General features: G+C 45.8%; 1 protein-coding gene across 1 annotated transcript in view; it reads right to left on the bottom strand.

Moving 5' to 3' along the window:
* The window catches only part of LOC134968754 (uncharacterized), an 87,577-nt gene that overhangs the window by 5,741 nt on the left and 59,806 nt on the right, over positions 1 to 22,030 (bottom strand). The window contains exon 3 of the mRNA XM_063944247.1: positions 3,314 to 3,430. Coding sequence (XP_063800317.1) covers positions 3,314 to 3,430 — 117 coding nt within the window. The remainder of the gene's footprint in view (positions 1 to 3,313; positions 3,431 to 22,030) is intronic.

Here is a 22,030-nt window from a genome sequence, read left to right as displayed (position 1 = left end):
CAATGTTTAAAAATGCAAGTGAAGCTTTGTGACTGGCAGCAATTTACTTTGAATTACTAATATACAGGTATGACAGGATTTGTTTGGTTGCTGCTATGGGGACAGCACCTTTGTATACAGTTATGTGTACACTAGTTTTGATTAGAGATGAGCGGGTTCGGTTTCTCTGAATCCGAACCCGCCAGAACTTCATGTTTTTTTTTCACGGGTCCGAGCGACTCGGATCTTCCCGCCTTGCTCGGTTAACCCGAGCGCGCCCGAACGTCATCATGACGCTGTCGGATTCTCGCGAGGCTCGGATTCTATCGCGAGACTCGGATTCTATATAAGGAGCCGCGCGTCGCCGCCATTTTCACACGTGCATTGAGATTGATAGGGAGAGGACGTGGCTGGCGTCCTCTCCGTTTAGAATTAGAATAGATTAGAGAGACACTTGATTTACTAATTTTGGGGAGCATTAGGAGTACTCAGTAGTGTACAGTGCAGAGTTTTGCTGATAGTGACCAGTGACCACCACTTTTATTTATAATCCGTTCTCTGCCTGAAAAAAGCGATACACAGCACACAGTGACTCAGTCACATACCATATCTGTGTGCACTGCTCAGGCTCAGGCCAGTGTGCTGCATCATCTATATATATTATATATCTGTCTGACTGCTCAGCTCACACAGCTTATAATTGTGGGGGAGACTGGGGAGCACTACTGCAGTGACAGTTATAGGTTATAGCAGGAGCCAGGAGTACATAATATTATATTAAAATTAAACAGTGCACACTTTTGCTGCAGGAGTGCCACTGCCAGTGTGACTAGTGACCAGTGACCTGACCACCAGTATATAATATTAGTAGTATACTATCTCTTTATCAACCAGTCTATATTAGCAGCAGACACAGTACAGTGCGGTAGTTCACGGCTGTGGCTACCTCTGTGTCGGCACTCGGCAGCCCGTCCATAATTGTATATACCAGTGACCTAACCGTGGTTTTTTTTTCTTTCTTTATACATACATACTAGTTACGAGTATACTATCTCTTTATCAACCAGTCTATATATTAGCAGCAGACACAGTACAGTGCGGTAGTTCACGGCTGTGGCTACCTCTGTGTCGGCACTCGGCAGCCCGTCCATAATTGTATATACCACCTAACCGTGGTTTTTTTTTCTTTCTTTATACATACATACTAGTTACGACTCGAGTATACTATCTCTTTATCAACCAGTCTATATATTAGCAGCAGACACAGTACAGTGCGGTAGTTCACGGCTGTGGCTACCTCTGTGTCGGCACTCGGCAGCCCGTCCATAATTGTATATACCACCTAACCGTGGTTTTTTTTTCTTTCTTTATACATACATACTAGTTACGAGTATACTATCTCTTTATCAACCAGTCTATATTAGCAGCAGACACAGTACAGTGCGGTAGTTCACGGCTGTGGCTACCTCTGTGTCGGCACTCGGCAGCCCGTCCATAATTGTATATACCAGTGACCTAACCGTGGTTTTTTTTTCTTTCTTTATACATACATACTAGTTACGAGTATACTATCTCTTTATCAACCAGTCTATATATTAGCAGCAGACACAGTACAGTGCGGTAGTTCACGGCTGTGGCTACCTCTGTGTCGGCACTCGGCAGCCCGTCCATAATTGTATATACCACCTAACCGTGGTTTTTTTTTCTTTCTTTATACATACATACTAGTTACGAGTATACTATCTCTTTATCAACCAGTCTATATATTAGCAGCAGACACAGTACAGTGCGGTAGTTCACGGCTGTGGCTACCTCTGTGTCGGCACTCGGCAGCCCGTCCATAATTGTATATACCAGTGACCTAACCGTGGTTTTTTTTTCTTTCTTTATACATACATACTAGTTACGAGTATACTATCTCTTTATCAACCAGTCTATATATTAGCAGCAGACACAGTACAGTGCGGTAGTTCACGGCTGTGGCTACCTCTGTGTCGGCACTCGGCAGCCCGTCCATAATTGTATATACCACCTAACCGTGGTTTTTTTTCTTTCTTTATACATACATACTAGTTACGAGTATACTATCTCTTTATCAACCAGTCTATATATTAGCAGCAGACACAGTACAGTGCGGTAGTTCACGGCTGTGGCTACCTCTGTGTCGGCACTCGGCAGCCCGTCCATAATTGTATATACCAGTGACCTAACCGTGGTTTTTTTTTCTTTCTTTATACATACATACTAGTTACGAGTATACTATCTCTTTATCAACCAGTCTATATATTAGCAGCAGACACAGTACAGTGCGGTAGTTCACGGCTGTGGCTACCTCTGTGTCGGCACTCGGCAGCCCGTCCATAATTGTATATACCACCTAACCGTGGTTTTTTTTTCTTTCTTTATACATACATACTAGTTACGAGTATACTATCTCTTTATCAACCAGTCTATATATTAGCAGCAGACACAGTACAGTGCGGTAGTTCACGGCTGTGGCTACCTCTGTGTCGGCACTCGGCAGCCCGTCCATAATTGTATACCACCTAACCTTTTTCTTTGCATCATGTGCTGATTGGGGAGGGTTTTTTGGAAGGGACATCCTGCGTGACACTGCAGTGCCACTCCTAAATGGGCCCGGTGTTTGTGTCGGCCACTAGGGTCGCTAATCTTACTCACACAGCTACCTCATTGCGCCTCTTTTTTTCTTTGCGTCATGTGCTGTTTGGGGAGGGTTTTTTGGAAGGGACATCCTGCGTGACACTGCAGTGCCACTCCTAGATGGGCCCGGTGTTTGTGTCGGCCACTAGGGTCGCTTATCTTACTCACACAGCGACCTCGGTGCAAATTTTAGGACTAAAAATAATATTGTGAGGTGTGAGGTATTCAGAATAGACTGAAAATGAGTGTAAATTATGGTTTTTGAGGTTAATAATACTTTGGGATCAAAATGACCCCCAAATTCTATGATTTAAGCTGTTTTTTAGTGTTTTTTGAAAAAAACACCCGAATCCAAAACACACCCGAATCCGACAAAAAAAATTCGGTGAGGTTTTGCCAAAACGCGGTCGAACCCAAAACACGGCCGCGGAACCGAACCCAAAACCAAAACACAAAACCCGAAAAATTTCAGGCGCTCATCTCTAGTTTTGATACTGCCTTTGCATATGACATGGGAGATGTGTTTGTTGATATTAGCAGTAAGGTGTTGTGGTAAATTATGAGCCGTGTTCCTTGTGTAAAGTGTTTCATGTGGAACATCAGCTGTCATCTCCAAATTTCCCAGTTCTGAATTTAATTCCACGTTTCCTGACAGATAGGATTGTTACATTACCTGTCTGGCAGATGAAGCCATTTTGTTGTAGACATGATATCTTCTGTATTACGGCTGAGTGTGTTAAAACCAGACATGATGTCTCCAGCCTGACGTTTCGGAGTACCAGAGCATCAGCTAGTGAGAGAAAAAAACATGCAAACTATTTGTTTGGAAAAGATTCCCAATAAAACACAGTATACAGGCGTGGCACACCTACCAAATACAAATGCTCTCCTATCAGGGCCCCATGATCTAGAAGTCAGGCTGGTGCCTTCAGAGCTTCTTGGCAGTGAATGGCTGTCAGCATGCAGACTGGTGTATGGCTGGAGCTATCCACCAATCAAAGTGCTGATAGCAATTCACTGTATGTAAGCATGTGGAGAGACGGTACAGGGCCGCAGGAGGGATACGTTTTTGTTTTCTTTTATTCCCTTAAATAGGTGGGTAGGGGCCCAGTACACTGCTTTACCCTGGGCCTACAATACTTTTAAGACAGTCCTGTCTCCTAGTATCTACCTCCTATGCAGGGGTGGATTTAGGGGTCAGATCGCCACTAGGAACATTATTGGATGCCACCATTTCGGGGCCAGACTGGAAACCTTGAGACCACCAAAGCAGCCCCAACCTCACCCTACCATCATTACCCGGATCACAATTTGCTGGCCATTTTCCCACTCCAATCAGTTGCAAAATAAAATATAAAAAAAAAAAAGTTGTAAGGAAAAAAAAACCTAAATCACCTGGCCTCATCAGCCTGGTGTGCCACTCCCCTGCAAGTGCCGCCTCCAGGCGACGCTGCACCTATGCTGAAATGCCATAATACTACCCCCTCTCCCTTATTCCCTACAGTAAACAAACAAATGTATAATCTTCCTGTAAAGGTAAAAGTGCATATCTACAGATGGGGATACGTGTACATTTATCACTGGCTTCCGTATCATCAGAAGTGCTTATAGCAAAAGAGTCATCATTGTGCCCAATGTCCCCAATAATACCAGTGCTAGAGACACAGGGCCTGATAATAAGTTTGAACACTGGGTCAAACTTAGATGTAAAATGCGTTCAATTGAAAAATAGAAAAGCATATACATGCATTATGCAAAGTTGTACTAATCACATGATACGTGCTTCTGCATGAGTAGTGTATGCGTCAGCCACGCCCAATAACAGTGACGTCATGGGTTAGGGGGCGGGGACGGTACAAGGCAGTGTTCTACTAATTTCATACCCTATCTACATAATTTGTGCACTGGCCAGGGATGCAGCCAGAACTTTGTGGGCCCCTTAGCAATATACTGAAGGGGCCCCTGTCCCAATGCTCCTAGAGCGAAAACTCTCCACAGCAACTGTAAATTTTATGCCCCATAATAGTGCCCTAGTTGTTCATTTTCTGATCCATAGCAGTGCCGTAGTTACTGTTATGCCCCATAGTAGTGCCCTAGTTTAGTTTTTGAACTTTAGTAGTGCCCTAGTTCACGTTATGGCACATTGTAGGGCTGCTAGTACATATTATGCCATACAGTACCCTCTATTCACGTTATGACATACAATGTCCCCAGTTCATATTTTGTCATGTTACAGTGACCTCATATTATGCCACACTATAGTGCTTCCATTTCATACTGTGCCAGTGTTCCAGATCATATTATGTAACATTATTTATAATGCCCTCCAGCTCATTTTATACCACATTACACCACATTACAGTGAGCAGGTCCAGAGGCAAACAAAGATATTTTGCAGGCTTGCAGTCAAAAGTCTGTAAGTGCCCCTATGTATCACCCACTGGTGAAAAATTAATATAGCACACATAACTTTGACATGGATGGTGGGCCCCTCTCAGCTCTGGGCCCCATAGCAGCTGCACTCCCTGCACCTTTGGTAGCTACGCCGTTGGCACTGGCTGCTTCTATATTGCTCCCTCATTACCCCTTCCTTCCCTTCTCTGCAACACTCTAATTCACTACATCATTAGTTGTTTTCTAATATATTATTAATGTAAGAAGTCTAGCACTCGTACTACTGGTGACCAAGGGCCAGTTTTCTCCAGACTCCTGATTAACACATTAACTACAGCATCTTTGTCTCCATTATAAAAGAATCGTTCATTATAATTCTATATCTCAATATGATGGAGATGGACAGGTATTCCGTGTATTCAGGTTGTCTTATCACTCATAATGATGGTAAAGCTTCTGACATAAAAAAAGCCGAAGTATTGTACTAGACCAGAGAGTGTGAATTCCTGTACAACTACAAACCCATATACCCATATAGAGTATACAGTAGAGATGAGCGGGTTCGGTTTCTCTGAATCCGAACCCGCACGAACTTCATGTTTTTTTTCACGGGTCCGAGCGACTCGGATCTTCCCGCCTTGCTCGGTTAACCCGAGCGCGCCCGAACGTCATCATGACGCTGTCGGATTCTCGCGAGACTCGGATTCTATATAAGGAGCTGCGCGTCGCCGCCATTTTCACACGTGCATTGAGATTGATAGGGAGAGGACGTGGCTGGCGTCCTCTCCGTTATAGTAGAAAAGAGTAAAGACTGAGTGACTTAGTTATAATTGTGGGGAGGATTGGGGACGGGGAGCAGCTGTTAGGGAGTACAGTGATTTTGATTAGGAGAGAGAGAGAGAGAGAGAGATTGACCTGATTTACTGGAGCTTAGGAGTACTGTAGAAGAGAGTGCAGAGTTTACTAGTGACTGACCACAGTGACCACCAGACAGTGCAGTTTTATTTAATATATCCGTTCTCTGCCTGAAAAAAACGATACACACAGTGACTCAGTCACATACCATATCTGTGTGCACTGCTCAGCCCAGTGTGCTGCATCATCTATGTATATATTATATATCTGACTGTGCTCAGCTCACACAGCTTATAATTGTGGGGGAGACTGGGGAGCACTGCAGTGCCAGTTATAGGTTATAGCAGGAGCCAGGAGTACAAGACAGTCACATACCATATCTGTGTGCACTGCTCAGCCCAGTGTGCTGCATCATCTATGTATATATTATATATCTGACTGTGCTCAGCTCACACAGCTTATAATTGTGGGGGAGACTGGGGAGCACTGCAGTGCCAGTTATAGGTTATAGCAGGAGCCAGGAGTACATATTATATTAAAATTAATTAAACAGTGCACACTTTTGCTGCAGGAGTGCCACTGCCAGTGTGACTGACCAGTGACCTGACCACACTGACCACCAGTATAGTTAGTAGTATACTATATTGTGATTGCCTGAAAAAGTTAAACACTCGTCGTGTGACTTCACTTGTGTGGTGTTTTTTTTTTTATTCTATAAAAAACTCATTCTGCTGACAGACAGTGTCCAGCAGGTCCGTCATTATATAATATATATACCTGTCCGGCTGCAGTAGTGATATATATATATTTTTTATATCATTATTTATCATCCAGTCGCAGCAGACACAGTACGGTAGTTCACGGCTGTAGCTACCTCTGTGTCGGCACTCGGCAGTCCGTCCATAATTGTATACCACCTAACCGTGGTTTTTTTTTCTTTCTTCTTTATACATACATACTACGACATCTCTTTATCAACCAGTCTATATTAGCAGCAGACACAGTACAGTACGGTAGTTCACGGCTGTGGCTACCTCTGTGTCGGCACTCGGCAGTCCGTCCATAATTGTATACCACCTAACCCTGGTTTTTTTTTCTTTCTTCTTTATACGTACATACTACGACATCTCTTTATCAACCAGTCTATATTAGCAGCAGACACAGTACAGTACGGTAGTTCACGGCTGTGGCTACCTCTGTGTCGGCACTCGGCAGTCCGTCCATAATTGTATACCACCTAACCGTGGTTTTTTTTTCTTTCTTCTTTATACGTACATACTACGACATCTCTTTATCAACCAGTCTATATTAGCAGCAGACACAGTACAGTACGGTAGTTCACGGCTGTGGCTACCTCTGTGTCGGCACTCGGCAGTCCGTCCATAATTGTATACCACATAACCGTGGTTTTTTTTTCTTTCTTCTTTATACATACATACTACGACATCTCTTTATCAACCAGTCTATATTAGCAGCAGACACAGTACAGTACGGTAGTTCACGGCTGTGGCTACCTCTGTGTCGGCACTCGGCAGTCCGTCCATAATTGTATACCACCTAACCGTGGTTTTTTTTTCTTTCTTCTTTATACGTACATACTACGACATCTCTTTATCAACCAGTCTATATTAGCAGCAGACACAGTACAGTACGGTAGTTCACGGCTGTGGCTACCTCTGTGTCGGCACTCGGCAGTCCGTCCATAATTGTATACCACCTAACCGTGGTTTTTTTTTCTTTCTTCTTTATACATACATACTACGACATCTCTTTATCAACCAGTCTATATTAGCTATATGTCTATATGTGCTGATTGGGGAGGGTTTTTTGGAAGGGACATCCTGCGTGACACTGCAGTGCCACTCCTAAATGGGCCCGGTGTTTGTGTCGGCCACTAGGGTCGCTAATCTTACTCACACAGCTACCTCATTGCACCTCTTTTTTCTTTGCGTCATGTGCTGATTGGGGAGGGTTTTTTGGAAGGGACATCCTGCGTGACACTGCAGTGCCACTCCTAAATGGGCCCGGTGTTTGTGTCGGCCACTAGGGTCGCTAATCTTACTCACACAGCTACCTCATTGCGCCTCTTTTTTTCTTTGCGTCATGTGCTGATTGGGGAGGGTTTTTTGGAAGGGACATCCTGCGTGACACTGCAGTGCCACTCCTAAATGGGCCCGGTGTTTGTGTCGGCCACTAGGGTCGCTTATCTTACTCACACAGTCAGCTACCTCATTGCGCCTCTTTTTTTCTTTGCGTCATGTGCTGTTTGGGGAGGGTTTTTTGGAAGGGACATCCTGCGTGACACTGCAGTGCCACTCCTAGATGGGCCAGGTGTTTGTGTCGGCCACTAGGGTCGCTTAGCTTAGTCATCCAGCGACCTCGGTGCAAATTTTAGGACTAAAAATAATATTGTGAGGTGTGAGGTATTCAGAATAGACTGAAAATGAGTGGAAATTATGGTTTTTGAGGTTAATAATAATATGGGATCAAAATGACCCCCAAATTCTATGATTTAAGCTGTTTTTTAGGGTTTTTTGAAAAAAACACCCGAATCCAAAACACACCCGAATCCGACAAAAAAAATTCGGTGAGGTTTTGCCAAAACGCGGTCGAACCCAAAACACGGCCGCGGAACCGAACCCAAAACCAAAACACAAAACCCGAAAAATTTCAGGCGCTCATCTCTAGTATACAGTATGCCTTGTTTCCCTTGTAGATACTGTTAGTATCCCCCCTCCCATCACTCCAATTACTGGCTCCTGCCATAGAATGGTTGCTACTCCACGTTAAATCATGATGCTGTAGCTTACTGAACTAACTCTGTCTTGTTTCTTCAAAAGGGACTTCTACCTGAAATTGCCTGTTCAAATCTCAAAAACACACTCCGGTCTTTTGACAGGTACAGTAGGTTGTGAATTACGGGGGTCATTCCGAGTTGTTCGCTCGTTATTTTTTTTTCGCAACAGAGCGATTAGTCGCTACTGCGCATGCGCAATGTCCGCAGTGCGACTGCGCCAAGTAAATTTGCTATGCAGTTAGGAATTTTACTCACGGCATTACGAGGTTTTTTCTTCGTTCTGGTGATCTTAATGTGATTGATAGGAAGTGGGTGTTTCTGGGCGGAAACTGGCCGTTTTATGGGTGTGTGTGAAAAAACGCTACCGTTTCTGGGAAAAACGCGGGAGTGGCTGGAGAAACGGAGGAGTGTCTGGGCGAACGCTGGGTGTGTTTGTGACGTCAAACCAGGAACGACAAGCACTGAACTGATCGCACTGGCAGAGTAAGTCTCGAGCTACTCAGAAACTGCACAGAGAAGTCTTTTCGCAATATTGCGAATCTTTCGTTCGCAATTTTGATAAGCTAAGATTCACTCCCAGTAGGCGGCGGCTTAGCGTGTGCAATGCTGCTAAAAGCAGCTTGCGAGCGAACAACTCGGAATGACCCCCTACATGTCTTCCTTCGTGTTCACTGTGGAGCACATTTGCCTACTTCGGTTTGGTATTTACTATTCAGTTCCAGCAGGACAAGTCAAATTAGAAGTTCAAGTCAAATAAGGCAGCTTGGACATATGGAACGGCTAGCTTGGAAAGGCTAGTTCAGCAATGCAGCCATGATTTTAGACAAATGAAAGACAAAATTTCTCTGTTTTGCCTTTTCTACTTGTCAGTTAGCTGCAGGTTCTATTTACTAAGCTTTGGATGGAGTTAAAGTGCACAGAGATAAAGAACCAGCCAATCAGCAACTACCTGGCATGTCGCAGGCTGCGTTTCAAAAATGACATTTAGGAGCTGGTTGTTTGGGACTTTGGCCCTCATTCCGAGTTGTTCGCTCGCTAGCTGCTTTTCGCAGCAGTGCACACGCTAAGCCGCCGCCCTCTGGGAGTGAATCTTAGCAGAATTGCGAACGAAAGATTAGCAAAATTGCGAATAGAAATTTCTTAGCAGTATCTGAGTAGCTCGAGACTTACTCTGCCACCGTGATCAGTTCAGTCAGTTTCGTTCCTGGTTTGACGTCACAAACACACCCAGCGTTTGCCCAGACACTCCCTAGTTTCTCCAGCCACTCCCGCGTTTTTCCCAGAAACGGCAGCGTTTTTTCGCACACACCCATAAAACGTCCAGTTTCCGCCCAGAAACACCCACTTCCTGTCAATCACACTCCGATCACCAGAACGAAGAAAAATCCTCGTAAAGCCGTGAGTAAAATACCTAACTTTTGAGTAAAATAACTAAGCGCATGCGCTCTGCGAACATTGCGCATGCGCAGTAAGTGACTAATCGCAATATAGAGAAAATCGTCAACGAGCGAACAACTCGGAATGAGGGCCTTTATTTCCATGTACTGTATCTCCATCCAAGTCTTAGTAAATAGACCCCATTATTCCTTCAAAATGCTTGTACTTATTGAGTTGGAATTGCCAAAGTATAAATATTAGATATTAACTGTATACTACAACTAAACAGCGGCACTGATGACCAGGGTCTCGTAATAAAGGACAGAACGCAGGTTTTATGTTACCAAGCATTGACATTTGAATACAGCATCTCTGAGACATGGGAGAACACCTGTTATACTGCACAACAACAGTTACAAGTTGCCGTTTATTAGGATAACTGAACATGGTGGCCAGACTCGACTGCCCCGTATGCGGTTTTTCCGCTATATGTACAACCTTGCCAAGCAAACAGTTGCCGTAACAGCAGTGTCCTTGGTTTGACTATGAAACAGATGAAAAGGGACATCCGTTACACCACATAAATGACACCCTGCGCGTCGTCTTGTGCCCAAATACTGAGAAACCATGCTGCAAATGAGCATGGAAGCTGGCTTACATGCCAACCACACTCTCACTATACGGAACAGCTCCATGCGCCCGCAGGGCTGCCGTTCAGTTACCGCCCTATTCACCGAAAGAGTGGCCCATTAATTGACTGATCAATCCGTCCATACTTGTGAACTCTGGTCCTGAGTTGAACGCTAATGCATTCACAGCTGTGATCCCGTACGCAGCGGATGTGCGACAATATGCAAATGACGCAGACGGTTGGCTTTCTATTGGGGCGCCCACTAGCGGCTTAATAGATCCAAGCAACTGCGTAAAAAGATACAGCGGTGGTTGCAGATACGTCAATAAACGATTCAACAAGTGACCCCATGGTCCCCCGGAATGACCGTGAGACCTGACTCTCCCTGCGACTTGTCCGGCACAGACGCAGTTGGCGATTTCCTCCCACGATGCACATATGCAGATATCCAAGGGAGCCCTTTCACTCTGTTTCAGGTACCCCCACGTTAGAGCTTATAACGGAAACTCCAGGGCACACACTGAACCCTATATAAATGATATAACCTCCTTTTGCGCTATCTCAATATTACATTAAATCATACATCTTTAATGCGTCATATAACACAGTGTTACTAGTATATCATCCCTGCTATATCCTCATTTTCTGCTATATCCTCAGTTATATGGAGTGCAAAAATAAACCAAGCAGACACATATGATATTATATCTCACCTGTAGAGTCCTGCCCAACCCACCAGCTCGAGGTCTCATTCATCTCACGTGCCAGGAATGCCAACGCTCCACTTGATACATTGGCAAGGCGCCCTCCACAAGCTGAACAAGAGTTTCTTGCACCCCAAAAATCTGTCCTATGATCCACAAACCAGTAACAGGAGCCCACAAATGAGAAGCTTGTCCCCGGGCATTGTACCGCCCCACAGTTACCCTGCTGGCAGGATGTAAACAATACACCACAGAAAAGAACTAGTAGTATATTCATCCTAATCTAGACTGAAGGATTCCCACAGAGAACGTGCGGACAGGAAGTTAGGTACCAGAACGTGATGTGCTTATGAAAATGAGGCAGTCAGAGATAGCCAGCCTGGGTGGGAGTTTCACAGGTACTTACACTCCATCCAAATTCTGAAGCAAAGAGCACAAACCAAACATTCACTATAACCTATATATAACTGGGGTGTGGTATGGAAGGTAGATAGTAACTAGGTCGACAGTGTCTAGGTCGACCACTATCGGTCAACATTAACTAGGTCGACAGGGTTTCTAGGTCGACAGTGTCTCTAGGTCGACATGTTCTAGGTCGACAGGTCAAAAGGTCGACATGAGTTTTTTAATGGTTTTTTTGTGTAGTTCTCTTTGTACAGTGACTGGGAACCCCAATTAGTGCACCGTGTCCCCTTGAATGGCTCACTTCGCTCGCCATGCTTCAGGCAAGGTGCCTCGATCCGCTACTGCTGCGCTTGGCACAGGTTACCTTTCCCAATTGTAGTCCACGTGGATCGTTAAGTATGAAAAGGTTCAAAAAAAGAAAAAAAATCGTGAAAAACTCATGTCGACCTTTTGACCTGTCGACCTAGAACATGTTGACCTAGAGACCTTATCAACCTAGAAACCCTGTCGACCTAGTACCTGTCGACCAATAGTGGTCGACCTAGATAGTGTCGACCTAGAGACCGGATCCCATATAACTGAGCCTCCAAAGCATCAATCATGACTTGTAGCAGAACATGCAAATTATTCCAACTCTTCATTACTAACTGACCAATAAATGAGTCTTTCAGATTAATAGAATTTCAGAAATCTCAGTCTGTGTTTGATGTTCCCAAGTGAGAAGCATAGGTCCTCCTAATACAGGCACGTACACAGTCACTATCTCGCCGAAAATGACCGATGATTTGGGGACTGCACATGCGCCGGCGTTACAGTGCACATATGCTGCGATGTTACTGCGACCCTGGCCACATTGCTCTAGACGCTGCAACAAAATTGATATGCTGCAGTTGTTTGGGGGGAGGAAAAGGAGAGAGTTCCTGAAAACGCGGGAATGTCGTCTCCATTTTTGGGCGTGATGAAGCCATTGGCTGCACCCTCAGACACAATTTCACTGGCTCCGACAGCGTAGTTTTGACGGACATCCTTAGTAACATGAGGGTTACTCAGATTTTCAATGATGCGATAGGTGGTAGCGATGTTGAGCTGATGCTGGACGCAGCCTGCAGATCAGAGTACCCGCCAGTGTACGTCATTTTACACAAGACAAAGACACACAGAGATATTTGCATCCACATCTTACTCATGCCCTTAGTACATATATTAAACTGTTGGGGTTATATTTACTAAAGGTCGATTTTCATCAATTTTAAATAGATGAAAGTTGATTTAAAATAAGGATGGGCAACGACTGTAGGGGGTAATTCAGATCAGTTTCTCAGACATGCGGGGGGACGCCCAGCACAGGGCTAGTCTGCCCCGCATGTCTGGCTCTGCACCCCCCTGCACAGGAGCAAGAGCATCATGGCTTTTGCACCCGGCGAGTAGCTCCATGCCTGCGCAGCTCCTGTGTGCTAGCAGGCGGCTACCCGGCGCGTCCCGAGTCGCAGGTCCAGACACGCCTGCATTGTCCGAAATGCACCCAGCCAACGGCGTTCTAATGTCGTTGGCACGTCCCCTCCCACTCCGCGACCGCCTCTGCCTGTCAATCAGACAGAGGCGATCGCAGCCCTGAGATGCTTTTAGCATTTTCACTGGGCTCCCGGGGTGTGTACTCCGCAAAGGGCTTCAGACTGCGATCGCTTGCCCATTGATTATTTATTACAAACCATTGCTGATTAATGGCTGATGTCAAATAGATTTGCCATTGATGCCAGAGAACCAATACTTTGGAGTGTATTTACTAAGCCTTGGATGGACGTAAAGTGGACAGAAATAAAGTACCAGCCAATCGACTCCTACCTGTCATTTTTCAAACCCAGCCTGTGACATGGTAGTCAGGAGCTGATTGGCTGGTACTTTATCTCCGTCCACTTTACCTGCATCCAAGGCTTAGTAAATAGACCCCTTAATGCTGGGTACGGAGCCTAGCTCTGCCATCTGACAGACCATTGAAGACCCACCCCCAGGCTCTGATTGGACAGCAGCCTAGTAAATTATACAGCAGGGAGGACCATTGGTGGGTGAAACCATCGATGGTTTCCCTGTGAATGGTTTTATACCATCGAAGTCAACCACCAATGGTACCATTCAGGGGCGCCATAACGTTATATGGTTGGGAGGGGCGTGGCAATAACCATGGCACTCCCCAAATAATTACACCTAAACCCCCCCCACACACACAGACAAATGTGGGAAGCGTTTACCGCCAAATCACCGCAGGGAGCCGGAGACTCCAAGCCTACTTTGAAAAGTCTGCCGCCACTGCGTTCTGCCCCATGTCCTGTGTCCTAGCCGACTCTTCACACAGATGCATTACTGGGAGGAGGCGGGGCATGGGCACGCCTCCTCCCAGTAATGCATCTGTGTGAAGAGCCGGCTAGGACACAGGACATGGTAGATGCTAGAATCAAGTGGGCTAAGGGACCTTTTCCGTAAGGGGGAGGAGTTACGACACAAGGGGGAGGAGCTATGCCAGCGGGATAGTTCCTCTACTATCCACGCCACCAACTATTACCTTTAGTAATCAGGTGGCGAGCGAAGCGAACCACGGAGCCCGAAGCGTGGCGAGCGAAGCGAGCCCGCGAAAGTACTTTTTGGGTACCCTGTTCGCCTGTAGCTCCGCCCCCTGGTGACGTGTCTCCTCCCCTAGATACGTCAGAAGGTCCCTTCTCCCACTCTGAAATAGAATCAACCCACAGGACATGGGGCAGCACACAGCAGCGGCAGTCTTTCCAAAGTAGAATTGGAGTCTCCGCGGTGATCCGCGGGTAAGCACTCCACCTCCCCAACACCTGCGCCTCTGTCACCTTTGGAGGGGCATTCTATCCCCTTGCCCCCCCTCATTCCGACACCCCTGGTACCATTGATGCTTAACATGCCGATGGCCATCCCTAATCTAAAAGGATGTTGTGTTTCCAGAGCTAAAACACATATTACTAACAGTATACCCCATTTACTAACAGTGTACCCCATCCCTGCAATGTCTCTGTATCTCAGTGTAACCCATCCCTGCAGTGTCCCTGTATCTCAGTGTACCTCATCCCGGCAGTGTCCCTGTATCTCAGTGTACCCCATCCCTGCAGTGTCCCTGTATCTCAGTGTACCCATCCCTGCAATGTCTCTGTATCTCAGTGTACCCCATCCCTGCAATGTCTCTGTATCTCAGTGTACCCATCCCTGCAATGTCCCTGTATCTCAGTGTACCCCATCCCTGCAGTGTCTCTGTATCTCAGTGTACCCATCCCTGCAATGTCTCTGTATCTCAGTGTACCCATCCCTGCAATGTCTCTGTATCTTAGTGTACCCCATCCCTGCAGTGTTTCTGTATCTCAGTGTACCCATCCCTGCAATGTCTCTGTATCTCAGTGTACCCATCCCTGCAATGTCTCTGTATCTCAGTGTACCCATCCCTGCAATGTCTCTGTATCTTAGTGTACCCCATCTCTGCAGTGTTTCTGTATCTCAGTGTACCCATCCCTGCAATGTCTCTGTATCTCAGTGTGCCCATCCCTGCAATGTCTCTGTATCTCAGTGTACCCATCCCTGCAATGTCTTTGTATCTCAGTGTAACCCATCCCTGCAATGTCTCTGTATCTCAGTGTACCCAATCCCTGTAGTGTCCCTGTATCTCAGTGTACCCATCCCTGCAATCTCTCTGTATCCCAGTGTTCCCATCCCTGCAATGTCCCTGTATCTCAGTGTACCCCATCCCTGCAATGTCTCTGTATCTCAGTGTACCCCATCCCTGTAGTGTCCCTGTATCTCGGTGTAACCCATCCCTGCAATGTCCCTGTATGTCAGTGTGCCCCATCCCTGCAGTGTCTCTGTATCTCAACTCTATTTTGCCTGGGGGGGGCGGGGGGGGGGGGGGGGCACAGGAAACTTTTGCCCTGTGCGCCACAAGGTCTAGAACCGTCCCTGTTCGGTGTACCCATCCCTGCAATGTCTCGGTATCTCGGTGTACCCATCCCTACAGTGTCCCTGTATCTCTGTGTACACATCCCTGCAATGTCTCTGCATCTCAGTGTAACCCAACCCTGCAGTGTCTCTGTATCTCAGTGTACCCCATCCCTGCAGTGTCTCTGTATCTCAGTGTACCTCATCCCTGCAGTGTCTCTGTATCTTAGTGTACCCATCCCTGCAGTGTCTCTCTATCTCAGTGTACCCCATCCCTACAGTGTCCCTGTATCTCAGTGTACCCATCCCTACAATGTCTCTATCTCAGTGTACCCCATCCCTGCAGTGTCTCTGTATCTCAGTGTAGCCCATCCCTGCAGTGTCCCTGTTTCTCAGTGTAACCCAACCCTGCAGTGTCTCTGTATCTCAGTGTACCCCATCCCTGCAGTGTCTCTGTATCTCAGTGTACCTCATCCCTGCAGTGTCTCTGTATCTCAGTGTACTCATCCCTGCAGTGTCTATCTATCTCAGTGTACCCCATCCCTACAGTGTCCCTGTATCTCAGTGTACCCATCCCTACAATGTCTCTATCTCAGTGTACCCAATCCCTGCAGTGTCTCTGTATCTCAGTGTACCCATCCCTGCAGTGTCCCTGTATCTCAGTGTACCCCATCCCTGCAGTGTCCCTGTATCTCAGTGTACCCCACCCTTGCAATGTCCCTGTATCTCAATGTACCCCATCCCGGCAGTGTCCCTGAATCTCAGTGTACTCATCCCTGCAATGTCTCTGTATCTCGGTGTAACCCATCCCTGCAGTGTCTCTGTATCTCAGTGTACCCCATCCCTGCAGTGTCTCTGTATCTCAGTGTACCCATCCCTGCAGTGTCTCTGTATCTCAGTGTACCCATCCCTACAATGTCTCTGTATCTCAGTGTACCCCATCCCTGCAGTGTCCCTGTATCTCAGTGTACCCATCGTTGCAATGTCCCTGTATCTCAGTGTACCCCATCCCTGCAGTGTCCCTGTATCTCAGTGTACCCATCGTTGCAATGTCCCTGTATCTCAGTGTACCCCATCCCTGCAGTGTCCCTGTATCTCAGTGTACCCCATCCCTGCAGTGTCTCTGTATCTCAGTGTACCCATCCCTGCAGTGTCCCTGTATCTCAGTGCACCCCATCCCTGCAGTGTCCCTGTATCTCAGTGTACCCCACCCTTGCAGTGTCCCTGTATCTCAATGTACCCCATCCCGGCAGTGTCCCTGAATCTCAGTGTACCCCATTCCTGCAGTGTCTCTGTATTTCCCTGGCACGGCAAACGGGGCATGGCCTATAGAAAAAGAAAAGGGGGCATAGCTTCGAGGGAGTGCCGCGATCTTAAGCCACACACCCATTTTCCGTCACTGTGGGGTCATGCCCAGCGCTCTGTGAGCTGCTGGAATGCTCCCAGTCCCTCCCCAGCATCTATTCACCACTGACAGGAGCCTCCCAACCCCCCCCCCCCCCCCCACACTGCAGGACACTATGGCCCACGGATGGGACAGCGGGACATTCCAAAAAAAAGGGGACTGTTCTGTGAAAATCAGGACTGTTGAGAGGTATGGTGTGCCCCATTCCTGCAGTGTCACTGTATCTCAGCATACCCCATCCATGCAGTGTCCCTGTATCTCAGTGTATCACATTCTTCAGTGTCTTCAGGTGACTGGGTAAAGGGTTTTATCCCTCAAAATGTAGGGGTGTGGTTCAATAGATCTACAGTAAAAAGACAGACAGTAAATAAGTTGTCCCCAAATGTTCGACATGCATAAGGTCAACAGGGTCAAAAGGTTAACATTAAAAAGGTAGACCGCTGAAAAGGTCGACAGGTACAAAATGTCGACACAGTCAAACTGTCAAAATGAAAATGGTCGACACACTTTTTTTTTTTTTTTTGGTGTCATGTGGTATGTTTTACTATATCAAAGCCAAATTAGTGGAAATGTGTATACTCGCTGGATCGCCGTCCTCGCCACGCTTAGGGCAAAGGTTACTATTCTCAGTCATAGTCCACGTGGATGGTAAATGATGAAAAAGTAAAAAAAAAAAAAAAACTTGCGTCAACCATGTGTGTTGACCATTGTCAACCTTTTATACCTGTCGACCTTAAGCACTGTCTACCTTTTACCTGTCGACCTATTGCATGTCAACCATATTGGGTCGACCAATTGACCATCTATCTTTTTACTGTAGCTCTATCAACCAGATACCAAAATGTAGGGCCTGTGCAGCTTATACTACAGCGCATGCCCAATACTCACCACACAGAACATATGAGTGTAATATTACATATACAGGCATTAGTTAGGATGAGTGGGGTTTTATTATGAAGGTAAAGAGATTAGTATTTTTAAAGGCGATTGAGAGTTAATGAATTTAATTAATTAACTGATGGGCTATTTTGATGGTCGGGCGATTAATTAATTATGTGTACAGAGGAGTTAATGATTGTAAGGGGTTAATAATATTGAATGTGGTCGTTATTGATTTTTGGAAAGGCGTTAATTAATGATAAGGAAATGGTATTTTGTGTCAGTCACAAAATTTTATTATGTGTCGGCCAATAGAAAGCACTCTGTATAGTATGGGAGACAATAGGATGCTTTCTATTTTGTATGGGGGTCACTTGGACACTCTCCGTACTGTATAACAGTCACAAGGATGCTATCTATTTTGTATAATAGTCACTTGGGTGCTCTCTATAATGTATGATGGTCAGTAATATGCTCAGTGTACTTTATGGTTGTCCCTGGAATATTCACTGTGTTGTATGGTCTCTGAATTTCTTTCTGTATTGTATGGCAGTCTCTGGAATGCTCTCTGTATTGTATGGTGGTCTCCTGAATGCTCTCTGTACTGTATAGCAGATTCTGGAATGCTGATTTAAAATCATTGATGGTCTATGACCAATGTTTACCATCGATGGGGTAGAACAATATGTTTTCCCGCCACCGATGGTACAGGGATGAACTGGGACCACTATTCGTTCAGGCAGTCATGCACTCGGCATGGGGGGGCATGGCGGGGCGTGGACTTGCAGCATGCTCCCATTTTTGTTAAAAAGCACACTACGGGCGGAAGCAAGCGGACACAACGCGTGGGGGCATGCCACGAGTCATGGGGGCTTGGACTCGCGGCACGCCATCCTTTTCTTGGAGACACACACTTGGGGCGGGGGGCGGCCGAACCAGAGTGGCCTTCTCGGCTCTCTGTGGGACCTGACTGGCCCACCAGACCATCAGCCCTTCTGGCATATGTCAGAAGTGCCAGATGAGCAGTCCGGCCCTGTACAGAGCTATTTCAATTTATTTTATTTTTTTCTACACGTGTTGGGACACGGAGCTTAGCCCCACCCCCAGGATTTGATTGGCCACAGCTCTTTTAACACTAATGCACCATTGATGGTTCCCTTGCAAATGGTTTTACACCATCGAGGTTATCCATCAAGGGTACCTTCGATGGTGACCATCGATGGATAACGAGGGATGGCCATCGACCATAGCTGATTCAAAATCGTTGATGGTTTATGGGCAATGTAGAATACTTTTGCCATCAATGGGGGAGAACCAGATGGTTTCCATCCATCGATGGAAAGGTATAACCAAATGTTTTATTTATTTATTTTTTAATGTGGTGTCGGGACATGGAGCATAGCTCCGCTGCCCCGACACATGCAAAGCCCTGTATTCTGATTGGCCCATGGGTAGTGGGAACCATTAATGGTTATCTACTGCATAGTTGGCAGCCATCAATGGTTACTTTCCATATCATCATCGATGGCTACCACACCGATGACCATCCCTATAGATAACCCACCGATGGCCATCCCTACAGCAGCTACGAACCATAACTATAACATCACACGGAATGTGAATAAAAATGAATGGCAGCCGAACAAATGGCAAGGCAGACAGATGAATTTGGCATAAGACATGGATGACACATTATGGCTCAGTGAGAGTACATTTGCCTTGCGTGCTTACTGCATGTTCTCATTAATGTGCTCTATGTTTGTGTTGTGTGTTTGCTCAGAGATCAGTACACAGGCTGCTCTCATTAAGGTGCTGATGTTTGTGCTGTGTGTTTGCTGTCATTTGAATACCTGGCCTCACATTTGCAAGAGGATTAGCTGGATAATGCATCATACAGTATATGAGCAGCAGGGGTTGCCCTGTAATATTTATTTGTGACCTAACCAGGGTTACCTACCTCCCCCCTCACGTAATCCCCTGGGGCTCAATTTAGAAGAACAGTCTCAAAATATTATGGAAAACACCTTTTCCAGGGGTTTCCCTGCAGAATACCAGTTCATTCCATTCACATTTTACCTTATCGATCAGAAAGGTGTTTGTAGTTTGCAGCAGTATTTTTTTACTAGTTTGTGAGAGAAAGTAATTTTTTTTTTGTATCCATACAACTTTTGGTTAGTAATCTACTAATTTTAATAATTTACATTTTTAGATTGTATGATACAGCATATTAGGGATGGACATCAGAGGCTGATGGATAGCAACGATTAATGTTTCCGGCTCAATGGAAATAGTTTATCCATTCGAAGCCGCCTTCTGATGCCCATCCGATGGTCTGCATCAGTTGAATTCAGCTGATGACACATGGAAGAGGTATCCATGGCACAGTAGGCTTGTGTACAGAACAGTTAAATCATCAATGGGTACTTCACTGGGATCTGGACTATAGATCTACAGTGTCTAGGTTGACAGTCAGTCAACAACATATGGTCAACCTTGTCAAAATGTCGACATGGACAAAATGTCGCCCAAAGAAAGGTCGGCACTTTAAAAGGTCAACAGGTTCAAATAGCCCACATAGCATTACCCCCTCCAAAATAACAGTAATAGTAATACATCCCCAAAACACACTATCCCCTCCTAGATAACAGTTACAAACCCAGACATCCCACTGCAACTCATAGATATCAATAATACACCTCCACACCACACTATCCCCCTCCTATATATCAATATTACACCCCCTACCACTCTGCCCCTCATAGATAGCAATAATGCACTCCCACACCACACTTTCCCATCCTAGATTACAGTAATACCCCCATATACCACTCTGCCCCCTTATAGACAGCAGTAATGCACCCCCCACATTACACTACCCCCTCCTAGTAAGCAGTAATAATAACACCCCTACACCACACTAACCCCCTTCTAGATAGCAGGAATATACCAACACACCACACTACCACCCTTCTAGATAAAAAAATACTTCACCTCCACAGCACACTGTCCTACCCCTATTTAGCAGTGATACACCCCCACGCTACCACTCTCTTAGACAGCAGTAATATTCCCTCACACTACCCTCCTTCTAGACCAGTGGTTCTCAAACATTTTTGAATCATGACACCCTAGAGTATCACGGCACCCCTAGGCCAAATTTTCTGAATGAGAGATTTAGAAATAAATATTAAATGAAGTAAATTGTGTTTATATGTCATCCTTAGGGTCAGTTATGTGTTGAGGAACAGGATATGCTTGTGTTTGTCCACATATTCTATGATTGACAGCCACCAGCACTAGTTTTGACTATTACATTAATCATAAATAATTTGAATTGGTCCTGGACCACCAATCCAAGGCACCCCTGCAAGTGTCCCGAGGCACCCCAGGGTGCCTAGGCACACAGTTTGGGAACCGCTGTTCTAGACAGAAGTAATATAGCCCCACACCACACCACCACCCTTCCTAGTTAGTAGTACTACATACCCACATCATACTATCACCTAGGTCCTAGACAACACCCCGCCTAGATAACAGTAATACCTCTCCCCTACTTAATCTAATAGATAACAGTGCTACACTCCCACACCACACTACTCCTCTAATAGATAACAGTGCTACACTCCCACACCACACTACTCCTCTAATAGATAACAGTGCTACACTCCCACACCACACTACTCCTCTAATAGATAACAGTGCTACACTCCCACACCACACTACTCCTCTAATAGATAACAGTGCTACACTCCCACACCACACTACTCCTCTAATAGATAACAGTGCTACACTCCCACACCACACTACTCCTCTAATAGATAACAGTGCTACACTCCCACACCACACTAATCCTCTAATAGATAACAGTGCTACACTCACACACCACACTACTCATCTAATAGATAACAGTGCTACACTCACACACCACACTACTCCTCTAATAGATAACAGTGCTACACTCCCACACCACACTACTCCTCTAATAGATAACAGTGCTACACTCA

The sequence above is a fragment of the Pseudophryne corroboree genome, chromosome 11 (genome assembly GCF_028390025.1).
Source record: "Pseudophryne corroboree isolate aPseCor3 chromosome 11, aPseCor3.hap2, whole genome shotgun sequence".
Lineage (NCBI taxonomy): Eukaryota > Metazoa > Chordata > Amphibia > Anura > Myobatrachidae > Pseudophryne > Pseudophryne corroboree.
This window is presented reverse-complemented; position numbering and strand designations above follow the sequence as displayed.